General features: G+C 39.2%; 1 protein-coding gene across 1 annotated transcript in view; it reads right to left on the bottom strand.

Annotated features, from left to right (window-relative positions):
- The window catches only part of ADAMTS18 (ADAM metallopeptidase with thrombospondin type 1 motif 18), a 193,955-nt gene that overhangs the window by 74,066 nt on the left and 98,241 nt on the right, over positions 1-21,648 (bottom strand). Inside the window, exons 10-13 of the mRNA XM_044659455.1 lie at positions 21,161-21,298; positions 18,662-18,815; positions 11,842-11,937; positions 3,045-3,193 (exon numbers count right to left, since the gene is read on the bottom strand). Coding sequence (XP_044515390.1) covers positions 3,045-3,193; positions 11,842-11,937; positions 18,662-18,815; positions 21,161-21,298 — 537 coding nt within the window. The remainder of the gene's footprint in view (positions 1-3,044; positions 3,194-11,841; positions 11,938-18,661; positions 18,816-21,160; positions 21,299-21,648) is intronic.

Genomic DNA, 21,648 nt, shown 5'->3' with positions numbered 1-21,648 from the left:
AAAAAGAATGATAATACTTGGACTATCCGCACTATACTATTACAATGGAAGTACTTTGGTAAACTTAAAACTCTGATGACATATGGGTTGTGTAGGAATAAATTAGGGATAGTCTGGTTTTCTAGGGTTAGTTGAAGGAAGGGAATTTTGAGAGAAGCCATGGGAAAGGATTCTGTGTAGAAAGGAATTGTGGGTCTACAACTGGAAATAACTGAAAACTTCCTTCTTGGATTCTGACCAAGCTGGAGGGAGGTTTTGTCTCTGCTCCTACAGTTGATCATATTTTAATAACTGAACCTAGTCTAAGACTCAATGTAGTCCATAAGATAATTCAACAATTATTTCATTCAGTGTGTACCTAACTTCCAAATTTTTGAATGTTCTTTTCTTTTTCATAATCATCGTGGAAGGCAAGTAGTAAATACACTGCTCTTGGATTACAAATGTGGAAATGGAGATTCAGAGAGATTCAGCTAAGTGTTAAGCAGAGCCTTAAACCCACTTAAATGTAACTCTGAGTCCAATACTCTTTTCACTACATATAATTTCAATACTTAAAAATAATAATAATGATGATAGTTGACCTTTATGTAGGGTATGTAACAGCCCAGCTAAAAATCAGAGGAGACAGGTAACAAAGAGGCAAGGTGTTAACATATTAAATGAAGTGAAAAAATCATCTATGCCTTTTTAAGCAGTTTTCCCTGATGACATTAGAGGGATGGTTTGCCATTGGGAGGCCAAAGATTATCCATGTCTCTGCTGGCCCTTAAAAAACTAGGTTGCCAGTCTTGAGAGATGATTATGAATGGAAACAGTTTTGGGAAATATGATGCTCATGCCCAGAGGAGAGAGCAGCAGGAGGAGAGGACATTCCTCCCTCCTCCCCAACTCTCAGCATCCATTTCTTGCAACAGAGTTACCCACCCAGGAAATACCATATCCAGAAAGGAGAGTAAGAGAAGGGGAGAGAGTTGAGACAGGAAGTAGCTTCAAGGGGAGGGAACTGTGGAAGGATCTGTGGAAGCAAAGGAGAAAGCCAACCATGCATTCAAGAGAAAATAATCCCTAGCAGTTGAGAGAGTTGAGAAGAAAGAGGCAAGGAAGGCCATTCGTAGGTGTTCCTAGCAAAAATACTGTGCTCAGGGAAGAAAATTATTAGAACCTTATAAGAAATGAAAGGATATCAAAGCCCTGCAGTGCCAGAAGCATGAATTGCCTTGGCCATATGTATTTCCCTATGAATGTGCTATTCTTCTCACTTATACCATGTGTATTTGTGGTAAAGTAGGTCTAGGGGTGGGGGGGAGAATGTCATATAGTTACTATTTTTACTGTTATCCTAGCAAATGCTTTTACTTTGAGCTAATCATGTCTACTGGTTGACTATTAAAGGTGAGCTCTTGAGCTTTAGTTTTAGCAATGGATTTAGAGTAGCTCTGCACCAGGGAATTTTGACTTTCCTGGCTAACCTGCAAATATGTCAGTAGATAGTTGAAGACATGGTCCAGAGAGGATAGGTTTAAAGTTTTTACAAAGTGCTTCTGAAACACGATTTCATTTGCTCCTCAAAATAACAATGTGAGGTGAGAGCTACAGGTATTATTATCCTCATTTTAGTTTTGATGAAACTGAGGCTGCGATAGGGTAAGCCACTTGTCCATGTTCATAGCTAAGTTTCTGAAGCAAGATCAAGTTTGAGGTCCAGTGAGACACCCACTTTACTATGCTACCTAGAAATCCATGATTTCATCAATGTTTATGCCACCTACACCAATTTAGATCCTAATCTCTTTGCTATGGGAAACTTTCCGCAAATTCTGTGAGCAAGAAATGTCTTCTCTTAATTATTAGTCCTTTGGCAATGTCCTTTTCTACACTAACTTAGTTTGATCTTTGAAAGACAGATAAAAACAATCCATTATTTTGTGTCTGTGTTTGAAATTTGAAACACTTCATAAGACTTGCTAGAGTTTAAGCCCTACTACTACCACCTTTAAAGAGTGCAGAGATCCCTGTACAACAAGAATCCTCAAGAACTAATTCCTAGGATATTCCAAAGATCCCCTGCATACCTTTCTGCTCCACAGAAGGAAAAGTTCCTGAGAATTATTGATATTGTTGTACAAGCCCTAAATCACCTTGAAGCTCATGGTATTCACAGACCATGAATGGCATCCAATAAAACAGAAGCATGCTAGGGGCAGCAGTACGGTATAATGTAGAAAGCACTGGCTCTGAATCCAAAGAAATGGGTTCATATCTGGCCTCTGGTGCTTACTATGTGACTTCTAGCAAATTACTTCATCTATCTTGGATTCTATTTCCTCAACTGTAACAATATGAGGGGATTGGACTAGATGGTCTGAGGACACTTCCAGATGTACCTCTCAGATCCTCTTTTCCTTATCTCTCTGATCCCATGAAGTCTCAACCCTAGTTTAGACCATCATCACTTCATAGCATCTTGAAAGGATGGAGAACCTCAGAAGAAATCAAGTTCATTCCCTAGCTGAGTAGAAACCCCATCAACACTATCTCTGACAAATGATATTGCAGCCTCCACTTAAGTATTCTCTCCTCCTCTTCTGAATAATCCAAGGATGGGGAATCAATGCCATTTTGGTGAGGTTTACCCTACTACTACTACTACTTACTACTACATTGGGATTTGACTGAAATGAACTAATAATGTGGTTGTAAAATAGCCAAAGTTGGGTTAGCATTGTGTGGGGACATAACTCTATGTAGATAAAACACAGATGTTTAAACACAATATTAAATACTCATATTTCTATGGCACTATAAAGTTTTGAATGCATTTTCTTCCCTAGGACCCCACAAGGTGTGTAAAACAATGCTATTATCTCTATTTTGTAAAAAAAGGAAATCATCTCAGAAAGGAAAAGTGATTTATCCAAAGTCATACAGTCAGTGAGTGGCAGAAACAGGAATGAAACCCAGATCACTTGACTCTAAGGTCAACACTTTTCCCATAATGCTATCCTACCTCTACCTACATGCTTTTCCTTTGGCTGTCTTACTTGGGGTTAGTGCAGTGCCTCTCTTGCTGAGTGACTCCTCCCCCGCAGGTCCGTGTACACTCTGACCACGCTGACCACTCCGACCAGTGGCCGTGTATGGGCCGGGGTCCATGCTCACCAAACTTGACACACTGACCTCGCCGACACCACTGTCAAAAGAATAGGGACATGTTTCCCATCAGATTCTAGCAGGTAAAGAATTATGGAGAAGAAGCAGGCAAATGTCCACATTGTGACAAGAAGCAGAGCTATAACTAGGGAGGGACAGCCAGAGTGTTTTCCCAAGAGCCATCATCCAGAGAGGACCATTTCCTCAATTTTGTGGCCCCCAATCCTTATGCCTCACTCTTCTCCCTTGCTCTAAAACCTAAGAGGGGAGGTAGTCCAAAGAAGCAAGAATGTACCCCAGTGGAGATCAGCTGGTTGGAAAGCTCTCAGAATTACCATTGCTAACCCCGCACCACCCCTCCTCTCAATCAGGCTTTATTTCTTTCCTCATCTCTCTCCCCCCAACACACACATACCTTAACTATTTTTTATCCCAGGTGAAAGAGTCAGAAAAAGGGTCCACTGTCCCAAAGGGAAGATTCTCCCTACATTTTAGTTTAAAAAAAAAAAAAGCCTCCATGGCTCTAATGCTGTGCATTTTGAAAGTCTGACATCTCTAGAGGGCTTCTCTCATCAATGGGATCAGGATTACACATGTGGGAAACTGTCAGGGCAAGATGTTCAGATAGGAATTCATAAGGCAGGGAATGCCGTCAGAGCGTAGCCAAGCTGACAGTCTGTCCATACTCGTGCTGATGAATGAAAAATAAAACCACTCTCTTCTTTCTTTTTTTAAAAAGTCTCAGCTAGGAAAGGTCATGAATTTTTCCAAGCTAGGCCACCACTTGGGAGGGAATAGATACTGTAAAAGCACTGTAGGCTGAGAGGCAAAACTTTTTCAATTGTTAATTTCCTGCTGGGGGAAAGGATTAAACGATGAATGGTTCTACTGAAAATATGTCTTTGGCTCTTGCTTGTTTTTTTCACAAGAGGTGAAGCAGATTGATTACCCAAGGTCATATGCCAGATTAATATCAGAGCTCAGACTTAGACACAGGTCTTTGGACCCCTGGTATGGACTCTTCATTTCCACAGTTCTCCAAATCACAATACATGTGTTCAAATCCCAGTTCTGACACCAATTTAATAGGTGATCATGGGCATGGCATTTCTACTCTCTGAGCCTCAGTCTCCTTGACTGCAAATGGGAATAATACTCCTTGAACTGCCTGATTCACAGAGTAGCTGTTAAGAAAACTTTGTAAGTCCAAGGCAGTATAAAAATATGTATTATTAATATTATAGTTATAATTCTCCTCTTCTGCTCTTTCCCCTCCCCCAGGGTTCCATTATCATTTGGGAGCATGATCTTAGGCATTTTTATTATGTGAGATTTCTGTATGACTTAGCACAACTCCATTCTCTTAAATCCTTGGCTATCAAATTCAGCAGGCTGGGGTTTGGGATGGGCCAGGTTTGATGATTAGAGGGGGAGGGGGCCAGGTTCAGTTACAGAATTATGGGGAGTGGGTTAGGCTTTCAGATCCTTGTTTTTCCCTTGTGATAACTTTGGCTTCACCACTATTTAGCATGGAGTTGGTTGCCAATACATGTTGTCAACACCGAGATCCTGCTTCTTCTCTTCCAATTCTTGCCATATGTTAATTAATTTTTAGGTTTTTAATTTTCTTTTTCCAAAGAGCAACTGACATTTTAGAATCTTCATGAAATTGTGAAACAGAATCACAAGATCTCAGAGCTGCATGTGACCTCACAGGTCATTTAGTCTGATCTATCCCAGAGTAAAGATCCCCTCCTCAGCATTCCTGATAATATATTATATTCAAACTTCACTTGAACACCTCCAATAATGGGGAGTGTATTTCCAATGTAGACAGTCCAATCCATTTCTGAAATACTCAGGAACATTTTTCCCTATATCAAACTGATATTTGTCTCTCTGGAACTTCACAGATCTAGAGTTAGAAGAGATGTTGGAGGCTGACTAGTCTATGAATTCTTCCTTTAAGCTCAGTCCTTCCCTCCAAGATTGCCTCATTAACCTTATATATTCACTAGATTCCTTCTTACCCACAATTTCACTTTCTGCAGTTTTAGTTACCGGTTTTAGTTGCCTGTGGCCAATGTAGATTCCAGGGAGTAAAGGGAGACAGGTAGGGGAGCTGCCACTTGATGAGGGAGGGGGCCAGCACATAGTTCATGAACATGTGGAGGCTGGGACCTAGCATGGACAGATGAAACAGACAGGAGGGTGGACGGGGGGCTGGGGCAGCTGGGTGGGCAGAATGCAGCAAAGGTCTCCTCTCACTGTACTGGACGCCTGCCTGCCTGTCTGTCTGCACAGCAGTCTCTCCATGTGGTTTCTCTATGTGTCAGTTCTTTTGCTTTCAGGGCACTGCAGAGTGCTTAGCTGAGAGGGAGAAGCAGGAAGAAAGAATTCTATACTACATAGTAAAGTTAACATAGGTGTTAAAATTAAAGCAAGAACTGTGATGGTTTCAAGCATCCACTGAGGGTCTTAGAACATGTCCCCCATGGATAACGGAGAGTGGGGAATAACTATATAATACTATATTATAATGATAGTATATAATGTATTTAATAACTGAATCTAATGTTGGCAATGTCTTACTGTGTGTTTTATCAATTAAACCTTATTATATATACATATGTACAAAAAAATCATGTCACATATGGGGTCAGCAGGTCTTTGTTTATTATCTGTAGTTTCAGCCATCCATAGTAGATCTTAGAATGTTTTCCTAGCAATTATGGAGTGCCTACTGTATCTTATATGTACATAGTTGTTTACAGATTGTTCCCCCCATGAGAATGTTGGGACCTCGAGTGTTGGGACCATCATATTGGCTTTCTTTGTATATTTCAGGGTTTAGCACAATGCCTGGCTCAAAACAAATGCTTAATACAATGCTTCTTGTTGCTGTTGTTATTCTTGTTGTTGCCAAGCAGAATACCATTAATTCATCCTTCATTTGAGTGTCCTTGCAGCAATCTTGTCCCCCAAAAGTCTTCTCTTCTCCAGGATTGTTGCCCTCAATCTATATGATTCCTCTCTTCTATATCCACTGTAGTTTGTCAGTGTCCTTCCCCAATTTGACACTGAGAAATGAACACAATAATATTGCCAAGGTTTGGGCAGAGTGGAGGAAAATGGGACTATCCTAGTTGTTGAGACACGCACATCTGCTTGGCTGTGATTTTGAGTCCACTTATCACTGGAGCAATGGATAATTACATGGATCAATAGAAGGGAATAAGGGGAGAAAAGGGTAAGTAAGAGTGGCCTATCTGCATTAGGGTCATCAACTAAAGTAGCCATTTGTTAGCAATACAGTGAGGATGGTCGTAATAATAATAGTTTTCACCTCAGGCATCCATGGTTTTTCCAGTGAACCTGCTCTCTATACTGAAATTGACCCTAGCTTCTCTGAGTCCTAGTAGATGTTCTTTATGAGTGGTGATGGTCCAAACCATTCAACTCTGGTGACTCTCAGAGGATGGACCTCACCACACTGACCTTGCCAAGACAACTGACAGAGAGTCCATTACTGGATCCATACTTGAAACATTTTAGCCTGGGTTAACCTTGCCAAAGTTTATGCTCTGCCGACATAACTCAGGTTCCCCTCCAAACCACAACAAGGCATCAGAAGTGGGATTCAGCAGAAATGGGCATAAAACTATACGAGCAAATTAAGTACAGAGATAAACACTTTTCATTTCCTAATAAGATTCATCACAGAGATGAACATATCTAAAAGACAGACAGGTGCGTATAGATTTAGATCTAGAAGAGACCTTGGACACCATTTTGCCCAAAACCTTTATTTTACAGATTAGCAAACTGAGGGACAGAGTGGAGATTAGACTTCTCCAAAGTCATTGCTATAGTAAATTTCAAGACCAGGATTCTTTTTTTTTTTTTTTTTTTTTTTTTTAACTCTCACCTTCTGCCTTAGAATCAATGCCTAGTATAAGTTATAAGGAGAAGAGATGACTAGGAAATGGGGGTTAAGTGACTTGACCAAGGTCACACAGCTAGAGAAGTGTGTGAGGCCAGCTCTAAACCCAAGATCTCCCATCTCTTGGCCTATCTTTCTATCCACTGAGTTACCTGACTGCTTCAAGGTGAGGATTCTAATTTATGCCCCATGACCCTAAATTTAGAGCTCTTTCAGATATATCATAAAGGACAGAATTAGTAAAGGAGAAGTAGATTTGGAGAGTACATTAAAGTTGAAGATTAGTTTGGATTAAGGAAAAATTTCTGGAGAATTGCAATATATAAAAAAAATAATTAAGGGGCTTCAGAAGCCATCTAGCCTAGCTTGAATAAGTACAAAAATGCTCTCTCCATTATACCTGATAAGTGGTCATGCCATCTTTTTTAAGATCTCTCCTGAGGATTAGGAACTCATTTCCTCCTAAAGTAATCCATTCCACTTTTGAATATTTCTAATTCTTAAGGATATTTCCTTGTCTTAGAGGTACCTAGGTGAAACAGTGGATAGAGGGAGTCAGAAAGACCTGAATTCAAAACCAGTCTCAGATCAATACTAGTTGTACGACTCTGTATGAGTCACTTAACCTGTACCTCAATTTTCTAACTGTAAAATGAGGATAATAATAGTACCAACATCCCTGGGTTATTGCAAGGATCAAGTGAGAAAATACATGTAAAGTGCTTAGCAATGTGCCTTGCATTTAATAGGAGGTACTTAATAAATACTTGTTTCCTTCCTTTCTTCCTTATATGAACTCTAAATTTGTCTCTTTGTACTTTGTAATGCAGGATCCCTGCAAGTTCTCTTGCATTTGCAAATTCGCCTGAGGCAATCCTGGCAGTTAGGGAAACAGGAATGTTGACCCTGCCAGTTCCTGGTCTCACGGCCAAACCATTGGAGTTGGCACCATAAATATCCCTGGACTACCAACTGTGGGGTTCTGATTTCCTTGACCTGACCCAGACATCCAGCTATCCCCTTGGACTCCCCCTTGGGCCCCGGGAGAAAGGGAGGTAGACCGTGGGAAATTAGTTTACTTAGGCAGGCAGGGACACCCCTAAACCAAGCCATTACCCTCATTTGTTAACTGCTAGACCACTCTACATCAGGGAAGTGGAATTTATCCCTGGCTGAGGGGCTGATTCCCTCAGCCTGAACCTACCTTCTGAGACCCTCTGCCAGCACTGGCCTTCACCCTTAGCAACAGTTTCCCAGACCTTAACCCTCTTCCCTCAGCTTACCCTTGCATTTAATAAACCCCTTGGCCTCATTCAGAGAGCTTCAGTGTTTCATTTATATCACCAATTAGGGCCAGGGACTGGGAAGAAGGAAGATAATTATCACTGGTTTCCTGAGGGGCTAGACCAGGCATCCATCTTGCTCAGGAAGGTTCACTTCCTGTTGGTTTCAGTTTCTCATCCGCAGGGAAGGGCTCCTCACTCCTCACCTCAAGGGAGCTTACAGACAACAGGGAGACTGACTGAAACATCTCAGCCCAGGCTCACACACCCTGGCTGTCCCAAGTCAATTTATACTGGAGTTATAGTCTCCCTGCTAAGAAGACTCAGCTGGTAGTACCCTGCCCTCTAATATAAGCCTCTATAGCCCCTTTATTTCTTGATTACAACTTCCACTTGTCCATTCTAGTTTTGTCTATTGGGGTCAAACAAAATAAATCTAATCCTTCTTTCATGTGACAATTCTTCAAATACTTAAGACAACTGTCACCACCTACTTATGTCTTCTCTTGTCTAAACCAAAAATCCTCAATTCCTTCAATAGATCTTCAGTGGCATGACCTCAAAGCCTTTCACCATGCTGGCTACCCACCCTCTGAATATTCTTTAGCTTACTTGTGTCCTACATAAAATATAATACACAGAACTCCAAGAGTGGTCTGAACAGAGAGCACATTAGGACTGTCATCATCTTAGACTAAGACTATGCCTTTCAATGCAACTTAAAGTTATACTGTACTCTGTTCAGCTTATAGTCCACCAAACTCCCAAATCTTTTTTCATAGAACCACCATGTAGTCATACCTCCTTCACCTTGTACTTATGAAGTTGATTTTTTGAGCCCAGGTATAAGACTTTATATTCATGCCAAATACATTTCATTTTCTTTGATTCTGTCTCATAACCTAGCCTATCAAGATCATTTAAAATATCTTATTGCCCTTCAAATTGTCTATTATTTGTAAATCTGAAAACCATTCCTTTTTTCAAATCATAGATAAAATGTTAAATAGCATAAGATTTACTCTGTAGCATGCTAGGAGAAACCCGCTTTCAAGTTGATAAGAGGCCATTAACTGACTATCTTTTGGGTTCAAACATTCAAAGAGTTTCTGATTCATCTACTTATACTGTCTTATATCTCTCCACGTACTCTAAAAGAATAGCATAAAAACCCTAAAAACTTACTAAATAGTATCTAGATGAATTATTTTATTTAAAGCATTGTTTTAGTATTAGTATCTATAGCATTAGTAATTACAGTATTCTCTATCCTATTATTTTATCTAGTAGATGACCATGATTTGCATTCTCTTCTAAGAATAAAATATGAGAAGAGAAATCTTTGCTTCATAGAGGAGGGTTTGAGACTTCTTATATGATATCAGCAATGACATAAAGGGAATTTATACTTCATATAGAGGTTGGCCTGAACAATCTCTGAATCCCTTTCAGTTCTGAGATTCCATTATCTTAATTTGTATAGAATTCAGAAAGAAAAGGGATGGAAGTTCCTAAGGTAAGGGAAATATCACCAATACTAATACCTCTCCACTTGAAAGAGGTATCTCCCTTCAAAGGGAGGCTTAATGGCCATTTCTTGGGGACTGATTTTGTAGAAGAGACTCCTGTAAGGCATTATTTTATATATATATATATATATATTCCTGTCCTACAAAGGAGAAAATTGATTCAGAGAGGTAAATGACTTGCTCAAAGTCAAATAGTTAACAAGTGGACAGAGTGATAGCTTCCATCTCCAATGGGGATTCTGGGCCTTATTTCCTAGCAAAATACATAATTTAGAAATATTTTATCTTGGTGTTTGGCCTCTGGTAAAGTCTTCCACTGATACTCTCATAGTCTTATACTAGATTGTCTTACTTACCCAAAGGCCATGGCAGAATAATAAATGTTACAAAAGATGTTCCTCCAAGATGGAAAGGATTCTAGCACTGGCCCAATGAAAGATTGTATATCTGCGGACCAATGACCATCCTAACTAAGGGAGCAGAGGTTCATCCTGAGACAGCTGGCCACAAGAAGATGAATATTTAGGGAAAACTCACAACAAAAACCATCTAGTAAGAAGGAGAAACACTGTGGTCAGCCTCAGTGAAAGCAATATTCGGAATTATGAAATAAGAGATCCTGAAGTCTGAAGTAGATTTTGGCATAAAAATCAATAACTAATTACTTTATTTAGTAATTCACAGTAAAGTTCAAGATACAAATATTTTAATTCCTTTCTCCTAGGAAGAGGGCTCATTAGGCAAATCCCAGCTTCTTGGGGTATCCCAATAATTTAAGAATCTAAGATTTCTTCAGTGTGAGTTCATGCAGAAACCCCTCCATTTTCTAGTCAAAGCTTTAATGACTCATTGTGGTGAGCAATAGCCAACCATTGATGGTCAACAACAATAATCATAGCTCCCATGAAAGGTTACAAGATGTTTTATTTACAACAACCCAATAAAGCAGTAGTCACTCAAGTATTTATTATCTTAAATACTTACTGTGTGCCAGTCACAATGCTGAGCACTGTCCCTGACCTCAAGCAACTCACATTAAATGAGGAGTGACAACATATAAGTAACTATTAATATATAAGATATAGAGTCAATAGAAAGTTATCTCAAAGGAAGGGCATGAGCAGTGGGGAGGGCAAGAAAATCCTATTAAGAGTGATATTTGAATTCAATTGTGAAAGAAGATAAGGGAATCAGGAGACAGGTAAGGAAAGAGAGCATTTCAGGCATCAGGATAGTTCATAAAAAGTCAGTGGTCTTCAAAATCACATAGTTAAGTACTATGCCTATTGTATAGTTGAGGAATCTGAAGTTCATGGAGATTAAATGTCTTGACTAGAGTCAGAGAGATAGTAAATACCAGTGCTCCTACTGGAACCTTTACCTCCTATTCTAAAGCCAATGCTCTTTCCACTTTAAAAATATTACCTCATTTAATTCTCACACCAAACCTGGGAAGTAGGTGATGCTATTATCCCTATTCTACAGTGGAGAAAACTGAGGCAAACAAAGGTTAAATGACTTGCCCAAGGTAGCACAGCTAGTAAGTGTCTGAGGCTAGATTCGATTTCAGGTCTTCCTGACTCCAGGCTCAGAGCTCTGAGCCACACCAGGATGGTTATCTGTTTATGTCAACCCTCTGTTGAATCAATCAATCAATCAATACTAAGTATCAGTTCCAAGGCAGAAGAGTGTTAAGAGCTAGGGTAATGGGTTAAATGATTTACTCAGGATCACACAGCTAGGAAGTATCTGAGGCCAAATTTGAATCTAAGACTTCCCATCTCTAGGCTTGGTTCTCTATCCACTGAGCCACCTAGTTGACCCTCAAAAGACAGCCATGACATTGAGCAGCCATGATGTACCAGATACTATACTAGGCATGAGGGGTACAAAGACAAAAAAGAAACATAAAAGTGAAGATTATGCAGTTTACCTTACTCAAACCGCAAATAGTGCCTTCTGCTGCTGGCATGAATTTTGTCTCACATCTGTGGCCTGTTCGATGGCACCAAAGTGATTTGCAAATGTCCTGAAAGTGTAAGCAAAGAATAGTTATAGCAAAAATGAAAATCAAGGCACTCAGCATACTATATTCACCAGCAGTTCTCAAAGGGTGGTCCCAGGACTTCTGTGAGTTCCCAAGACCCTTTAAAAATGTCTATTAGATTGAGAGCCAGGCCTAGAAACGGGAGGTCCTGGGTTCAAATCCAGCCTCAGACACTTCCCAGCTGTGTGACCCTGGGCAAGTCACTTGATCTCCATTGCCTACCCTTACCACTCTTCCACTTATAAGTCAATACACAGAAGTTAAGGGTTTAAAATAAAAAAAAATGTCTATTAGGTCAAACTCTTTTCATAATAAAACTAAGACATCTTAATTTCTAAGGCAATAAATATTGATAGATATAAACTACATAAACAAAAGTACTTTGTGGGGCCCTTAATAATTTTTAAGAATGAAAGGAAACCTAAACATTTGAAAACCATTGCCTCATTTTCCAAAGATATTTTTGATCAAGGAAAATTATAAAGCAGAGTCAGCAGAGATCAGGAATTTGGAAAAGCAACGAACACTTGTCGTCATCATCATCATCATCAACAACAACAACTATTTATTACATCTTTGCTATGTGCCAAGCCCTGTGCTAAGCACTGGGTATACAAAAAAATGATCCTTTCCCTCAAGGTGCTCACATTCTAGTGAAAGAAATTACACATAAACAATTATGTTCATCTGAGTTAAACAATGTAATTGGGAGATAATCTCAAAGGCAGTAAGTAGGCATGACAGAATAGTGGGAGACAGGGTGGTGAGGCAGGGAAGGACACACCAAGAAAGACCTCTTTTGACTCATGATGAAAAATGCCATCTGCCCTCCAAGAAAGAACTGATAGAATCTGAATATAGACTAAAATATAGTATATTTCACTTGCTTTCCATTTCTCCTTTTTGGTTTGATATCTCTTCCACAGAATGATTAATATGGAAAAATGTTTTTGCATGGTTGCACGAGTAAAATCTATATCAGATTGCTTACCGTCTCAGAGATGGAGGAAGAGTGGGAGAGACAGAAGGTGGGAAGGAAGGAGAGAATTTGACACTCAAAACTGTAAAAAATGTTTTAAAATTGTTTTTACATATAATTGGGGGGAATAAATTATTATTTATAAAAAAGGAAGACCTCTTTTGGAAGGTAGGATTTGAGCTTAATCTTGAAGGAGGCCAGAGAAGCTACAAGGCAGAAGTGAGGAGGGAAAATATTGCAGGCATGGGGACAGCCAGTGAAAAGACTTGGAATATGAATCAGATAGATTCTAAGACAATATCCCTGGATCATTTGGTTATGTGGAAGAGAGCAAAGCAGAAAAAGATTGAAAGGGTCAGAAGGGGCCAGGTTGTGAAGGGCTTTAAATTGAAGAGAAGATTTTATATTGGATCCCAGAGGGAGTTGGAAGCTCCTGAAGTTTAATGAGTTAGAAGATGACATGGTTAGTCCCGTGTTTTAAGAAATCTTTGGCATTTGAGAGAGGATAGATAGGAGTGGAGAGAGGCTTAATGTAGGGAGACCAACCAATTGTCTCCAAGCATAGGATGCCCATGTCACAGCTTGTAGTTCCTATATTGACTCCATGAGTCATTTATGAATTCTAGAATGACAGGTAAAGAAGACAATGCAGTTTCTAGAGTAAAGCCACAGAATTGTACCTTTTGCGTTCCTTGTGGTCATGGGTAAATAGAGTAATATTTGCTGTGTGACCCTGCATATATCATGCAACTTCTCTGGGTCTCAGTTTCTCTATCTGTAAAATGACCAATAATTTTCCTTCTTAGTCTAATTACCTATGATTTACAAAACCAGGCTTATCAAACACTAATATGTCATGACTAATAGGTGGTTTTATATCTCTGAGTGCCAACTGTGTTCCAGGTATGGAAGCCATGAGAAGGTGGGTTCCATAAGTAGTACCATTTAGACAGGCAGCTCTAGATAATTTCATCATCACTTGGATCTCCCGGGTCATGCTGTAAGTGGGCATAGTAAAAGCATGGGGCATGTCCTAGGTCAACATGGAGACCTAGGAACACTCGCAGAAACATACCAAATACACAAAAGGAAGAGGAAGCCCAGATCAATAGCATGAATACCACTAAACTTTATTTCCCAGCCTCTATGAATCTCACTCCCACAATCATACCAATACCTCTCACCAGACACTCCACATTAAGTTACTGCCTTCACTGTTGCCTCAGATCTGCACCACTAAATAATATACAGTTTCTGCATCCATCTCAGCTGCCAATAATAGTTGCTTTCTATGCAGTGGATGTGTGTAGTAACCTTCCATAGCTGTGGCTTAATAGGAAATACATGGCCAGGTTTGACAAACCCTCCACAGTCCATTTAAAAGACTCACAGGGGGCACTTTCACTTCCAGAGGGGAAAAGAGTGTGAGAAACCTTTTATTTAAGCATGGACCCGTTTCCTTGATCTAACTGGTGTCTGGCTTTTTTGACCTTTGCTTGGTCTCAGATTATTGCTTCTTCCTCCCCTCTTGGATCACTCAGCTCCCTATAGATGGACTTCTTGGCTGTGTCCCTCTTTCACAAATAAACTGGTAATCAACCTTTGCCTCTTGATGTGACCTGCCTTCACTGGCCCTGACCCTTCACAAACTCAGAGAGCATTGTTACAGCTAGTCCCACCCCATCTGGTCCTGGCTGCTTTGGCACTATGCCATCAGTTTCACCTTGGGATGGAGATCAGGGAAATTGGACCTGGATGATTTTTGAAATACTTAATAAAGGTTTTGTTTTATGGCATTAATAAGGCAAAAATTTCTAGATTATAACGTAATAACTCTGTGAGTGCCTTCCTATTTGCTTTCACTGATAATTTTTTCTAACAATGAGTTCTTTGAAAGCTTCATCAAAATTCTCCCAGAGGGGGCAGCTGGGTAGCTCAGTGGAGTGAGAGTCAGGCCTAGAGACAGGAGGTCCTAGGTTCAAACCCGGCCTCAGCCACTTCCCAGCTGTGTGACCCTGGGCAAGTCACTTGACCCCCATTGCCCACCCTTACCACTCTTCCACCTATGAGACAATACACCGAAGTACAAGGGTTTAAAAACAAAAACAAAACGAAAAAAAAAAATTCTCCCAGAACTGCAGCCTTGATTAAATTTAAAACAAACCAAACCAAAAAAACAAAACAAAACAAAACAAAAAAACAAACCAGCAGAGCTGAAGAAAGGGCACTGACCTGGGAGTTAAGAGATACATTGCTTCTAACTAGATATATAACTTTAGGCAAGTCATTTCTCCTTCTAGACCTCAATTTCCTCATCTGTAAAGTGAGAGTTTGGAATAGATAAAAATATAAAGCTATTTTGAAAATATTCTATATTCTAAATTCCTTTAAATGTATGTTCTTGGTCTCTACTTCCCTCAAGATGGCATATATGATATTTTTTGCTATCTTGTAAAACTGGATTTTTAAAATTAAGATTATTTCTTTGTATTCTGAAATAGTTGTGACCTTAGCAGTTATATAGTATACTGGATAAAGTACTGGACTTTGAGTCAGGAAGATTTGAGTTTGAATACTTGTTCAAATACTTGGTAGTTTTATGACTCTGGACAAGTCACTTAACCTCTCTTAGCCTTAGTTTCCTCATCTGTAAAATGGAGATGATGGTATTATATACCTCATGGAGTAGTTTTAAGGGTAAATGAGGTAATATGTATAAAGCACTTTTCAAACCTTAAAGTACCCATGTAATTAGTCTCTCTATCTTATTGATATCAGTATAATACAATCCCCTTGGCACAGCAGAGAGAGGGCTGGCCTTGGAATCAGGACAAACGGAGACTCAGATCCCACTTCTGTCATACATTGACTTTGTAATCATAGGCAAGTTCTTAATTTCTCAGTGTTCCTGGGTACTTCTGAAATACTATCAATTATAGACAGATTGCACATCTATATTGTTAGAGGGAATTTTCACATATACAGTCTACTTCCTTGAAGAAATAAATCATAGGTCTGGACTAAGCAAAAATCACTTTAATACTTGACTTATACATCTGTTATATTGCATTACTGTTACATGACCAGACCGTTTCCTTTCTAGCTGTAGGTGTACTCAGTGATGTTCTTGACACCATTTCTTGAACACAAATCATTGTTGGGCATATGAAGTATCCCATTTCCTTTCCCATGCCTTTTCTTTGCCCTTTGGATCATTTCTCTTGTTCAACTGTTCAGTCATATCTGACTCTTCATTGCCCTGTGGATCATAGCTATCCATGGGGGTTTTCTAGACAAGGATATTGGAGTGGTTTGCTGTTTCCTTCTCCAAGAGATCTAGGAAATCCCTTGTCAGACAATCAGAGATTAAGTCATTTGCCCAGAGTCACATAACCTAGAAAGTGTCTGAAACTGGATTTGAACTCAGATGTTCCTGCCTCCAAGCCCAGTACTTTATCCACTGAGCCACCTAGCTGCCTCGGCACCATGGTCAGTGATTGTGTCCACCTTGAGAATAACCATTTGTTTCTGTACTGAAGAAACAAAGTCAAAACTCTAGATATCGCAGATTGAATTTTGTTATTCATGTATGTGGTATGTTAAGATGGCTTCACAGAGGATATTTAAAAAGAAGTAGAGATGATTATTGGTCCTGTTAGCTTTAACTAAGGTACCTGACTGGGTGCCTTTAGATGGGTGGTATTGATTGCCCAAAGAATGGAAGATCTAATTGAATACCTAAGGTATAGAAATTCCTGGGGAGAATTTTTGCTGGGGCTAGGATATCTTTGGGTCATTTCTCTGATGTACTGACAAGTAAGGAAGCAGCTAGGGAAAATTATGTGTCTGTGTGTCCCTTCTCTGATGTCTGCTCTTGTGGCAATGATTGCCACTTTCCCTATGTGGTGAGAGGTGAAAGTTCCAGAAAGGACTGAGTCTGAAAAGAAGACCTTGACTATTTTTCTAAGACTATTGCATTATCCTATGCACCCAGAGGGCCTAGATGGCACAACTCTATGGCTATACTTTTGAAATTACATTGACTTCTTTACTCGTCACTCTGAAAGACCTAGTACAGGTAGTGTACAGATTTTCATGGAACCAATATGAGAATAGCAGGCTGTGGCATGGATATCCTATGCTCAGAGACAATCAGTGTGCTTGCTTTATATAAGTATGGACCTAAATGACCATCTCAGGGGATGAAGAGAGAATAGACACAGGGCTAGAAACATACATCCTTCTTGAGGCAGAGAGGTGATAGACTACCAACAAAAAATTTTGCCTATACTGCCAGATGAGACTGATGTGCTTTTCTTTTTCTTTTTTTTAACCCTTATCTTCTGATTTAGAATCAGTAGTTTGTATTGGTTCAAAAGCAGAAGAGTGGTAAAGGCTAGGCATTGGGAGTTAAGGAACTTGCCCAGGGTCTCACAACTAGCAATATGCTTTTCTTTAACTTTTTTGTCATAATGGAGGATTCTATTAGGAGTGACTATTGGAAAGTGACCATGGTATAAAACGCATCAATAAAACATTAATTTTTTAAATAAAAGACACTTGTGCTATAAAGGTAGGAGGTTAATTGCTCAGTTGATGTCTCTGAAGGGGGAATGGAGCATCAATCAGACAATGGAGTAGCTTATGGGCTAACCAGAGTCTATGTTTCTACTGTGGCACTCTGACCGCCTAGTCATTTAATCAATAAGAGTCTCAGTTTCCTAATATGTAAAATAGGGATAATTGCGCCTGGAGCTTCTACTTCATTAGATTTTTTGTGAGACTCAAATGAGGGGAATATATGTAAATTATATGTAGATTTCAGCAATTAAATAGTAGATGCTTAGTTAAAAAAATTTTTTTGATGCTTAGTATTTGTTAACTGAATTGATTCATACATTTATTAAAAGTGAAACAAGTTCTTTCTCAACTCAACTGCTGAGCGTTTTGCATCTGTCCAGATATTTGTTTTAATATGCCCATGGAAAAAACTGCCTGGTTTACCTAAATTTAGCAAGTTACTAAACAGTGGCAAGATTTAATTTTAGTTCAATTCTGCAATCTTTTACTAAACATCCTCTGGGTACAGAAGACTATGCATGATGCTGATGGAACATTCTGGTAATAATGCTCTGTAGGCAATTTGAAAAGCATGTCTGGAGCTCATAAGAGAATTCAGAACTATTCAGACAAATTTTGGAGTTATCTGCTTAAGAGAGAGACAACTGAGGTCATGGAAATGAGTGAGAGAGAAAAAGGAGAGAGTAGAGAGAGAAAAAAAAAGAACTGGGTTCCCCCAAGAACAGACTCTTAGGGAATACTAATCTAAAGGGGTCATAAAGTAGATAAAAAGCCAGTCAAAAATTTTAGCAATATAGGAATAATCAAAGTTGGTTGGAGGGGTTGCGAGATGATAGGCACATTGGTGTGTTGTTAGTGGAACTATGAATCAGTACAACCATTTTGGAAAGCAATTCGGAATTATGCAAATCAATTGACTAAAATGTCCATATCAGAGATTCTATAATTGATAAGGCAATTGATAAGAAGAAATTTATTCTATGGACAATAACCCAGGCAGCTTCATTATTACAGCAGACAGAAAGAACTGAGTCTTGAAGTACACCACATCTCTGGCAGTGCATGATAGGTACACTAAAGGTAAGTTCCTTTAGGATCATAATATTAAGCTTTAAAAGGCACCCTTTCTATTCTTTCCTCACCTACCTTCACAAAACTGAGGCTGCACAGTTTTGCTTTTGCTCCAAATTGCCATTTGCACTGAACATCTGCATCATAGATCTGCCCTGGGAGTGTGTCTGGGTATTTATACTGTCCTGTTTGCTTTGGTTCATCAACCAGGCAAGAGGCCTGGGCTGTGCTGGAGGAAAAATAGTTGTACATTAGTTATTGCATCTAGGTTGAGATTTTTACATTAAAACAACACACAAACTACTCATGCATATAGTATATTTGTGCAATTATTACATGTGGGATCTCGTCTATGTGGATACACCTTTCAAAGATACAGATCTTGACTTGTTCATTCTGCTCCTCAATCTGATTGTCCCTTGCCCCATATCTTCCCCTAAATCCTTCATTGGGATTCACTCCATGTGCTTGAGGACTTCCCATAGATTCTTTGATATTTTGTAGATACCCAAGGGAAATGTGGCCTATTCATCTTTTATCTCATGTCAGTTCTTGCTTTATGACTGTGCCACCTTCTTTCTCAGTCATACATCTCTTTGTAATAGGAGGAGTGGGAAAAACTAAAGCACAGGAGGTCAGAGTGGGTCAAAAATAGACGAATAGTTCTCAAACTATGCTCTATAGAAATCTGGTGTTTCTGTTAAAGTGAAAAGGGAATCTGAAAGGGAACATTTCAATGCTAGCAATGTTCTTTTCATAATAAAAAATTAAATGTAAAATTGTCTAGGCATGAAATTCAGTCCTATGGATTTAGAGCTGGAAGGTGCCTTAAGGATCATCCATGAGAGATATATCAAACTCCCAGAAGAAAATAAGCAAAACTCCCAAGTGAAGCCCAAACTGGATTAAAATGTAAAATCCATTTCTATTTGAATTGGACACCATTGGTCAAGTATAAAATCTTAATGTTGTAGGTGAGGAAATCAAAGCCCGCAGAGGAATTGTCTTGCTCATGATCACTCAATAGCAGAATACTTGACTGAACACTGCTGGAGGCTGATGGAGTAGAGACTAGTCTTTCTCAGTTTCCCTATAACTTTGTTTATGTTTTCCAAAGAGTCTTTATCTCCACTGATTCCTTGAACAAATATAACAGTTGAATTAAAATGTTACTATAGGTTACTGGAGCTGGAAGGATTTTATTTTCTTAAACAGAAGGTTTTAAGCATGTACGGAAGCTTTAATAATTGACCTGGAGTCTAATGTTACTCATGTGGTTAGTCCTACCTCCATTTTAGATTATGATTTTAGGGTCTGGATTCAGCTAATTGAATTTGAGTACTCATTATTGCTGATGAGGCAGCATATCATAACACATAGAGTACTAGACTTGGCAAGAGAAAAACCAAAGTTTAAACTTGCCCTCTCATGTTATCTGTGTAAATCTCATGTCTATGTGCCTCAGATAACTTCCTAAGCATTATCTACTAAATCATAATTAGGTTGTAGTCTATGTTAGTAGAAGGAATTTCTATACTAGGAAATCTGTCAAAATCACAGATCCTGAACTCTTTACATTCTAAGTCTCCATCCACTTTTGTCTGCAGGGAATCCTCCAAAGCAAAATGTAGCCAGGGTTAAAAATCAGTTTTCACTTTCTACATAATATGTCTCCATCCATTTTTATATACAAAGAATCATCAAAGGCAAAATGTAGGCAGGGCTAGATGCCTGACTGTCTTGATTGAAATGCCCAATAGGACATACAATACATTTAGTTAAATGATCAATTTGGTCCTTACCTTCCACTTTTTTTTTTCTTTTTTAACTCTAAGGACCAGGTCTTTGAAAGAATTGATCTAATTGATGTTTTGTTTGTTGTTAGGAGCAGGGAATAGTGATGATGGGGAAATCCTATAGTTGTGTTGGAGAACCTATGACACTTGTGCTGGAAGGGACTGTTCCCTTCCCCCTCTCCACATGTGCCTAAGGACATTTCTCACATGACCCGCCCCTCTGCCCACCAGCCCAATGGGAACGCTTCCTCATTCTCTTGTCTGGGGTAAGGCAGGAGGCTCTTATGCAAAGTGGGGGTTGCAGTTTGGGCACTCAGTCTCTAAAAGGTTCGCCATCACTGCCCTATAGTAACAACCAAGAAGTGAGGCAATCCCCCTTTGGAACAAACCAGGAGAACACATCTGCCCAAGAGGTACCACGCTATATAGGTCTCAGTCAGATCTAGGTTCACATATTTTTTTATCACTGACTTATTGTGTAGCCATGGAAAAATCACTTAATCTCTCCTGAGCTTTAGTTCCTTCATCTATATATTGAAGATAATAATATTTGATGAGCCACTGAACCCAAAGCTGAGACTTAGGGTTGGCTCCTATTCACCTACCACTCTGAAGACTGAGGAAGTCACTAAGCTATTGTCACTGTCATTGGTTCATTGTTCAATAAGGCAGCTAGGGTCATCTTTCATAATTGGCCTCCACCCAATTTGTCACCGTTTACAACACTAGCTAGAGGAGAATTCTACTAGACAGTCTCATTGGTTTTATCTGGTCATACCTGAGGAACTTGGTGAGATATTGCCTACTGCAAGAGGACCAAGAGAACACCCCATTGTTTCCAGTTAGAGTGGGGGACATGATGTTGCCTTCAGCCTTTCTACATGGATTTCCTTCTCCATCATGAATCATCCCAAAGCTAAAAAAAAAGAAGGATTGTAATGATAAAAGTTTTGTTGCTCAATTTCTTTGTCAGCTAATAATGACAATATGTATTCATATAGAAAGTCAAGGATCAAAGAATCAAAATGGAAGAAAAGACGAGTTATCATTTAACAGAAAGGTGTTAGATAGAGCTAGGTTAGTGTCTACTACTACTCTTTGTGTGAATTTGGTCAAATTCCTTGCCCTCTCTGCTTCCCTATCTGCAAAAAAAGGGTTTTAGATTAGATTAGGGGTTCTTAATTTATGGTCTATATATATAGACAATGGATGTGTGAAGAGGTTTCAGGGAGGTTCATAAACTTGGAAAGGAAAAAAATCACAACT

This window comes from Gracilinanus agilis, chromosome 2 (genome assembly GCF_016433145.1).
Source record: "Gracilinanus agilis isolate LMUSP501 chromosome 2, AgileGrace, whole genome shotgun sequence".
In the NCBI taxonomy this organism is placed as follows: Eukaryota; Metazoa; Chordata; class Mammalia; order Didelphimorphia; family Didelphidae; genus Gracilinanus; species Gracilinanus agilis.
This window is presented reverse-complemented; position numbering and strand designations above follow the sequence as displayed.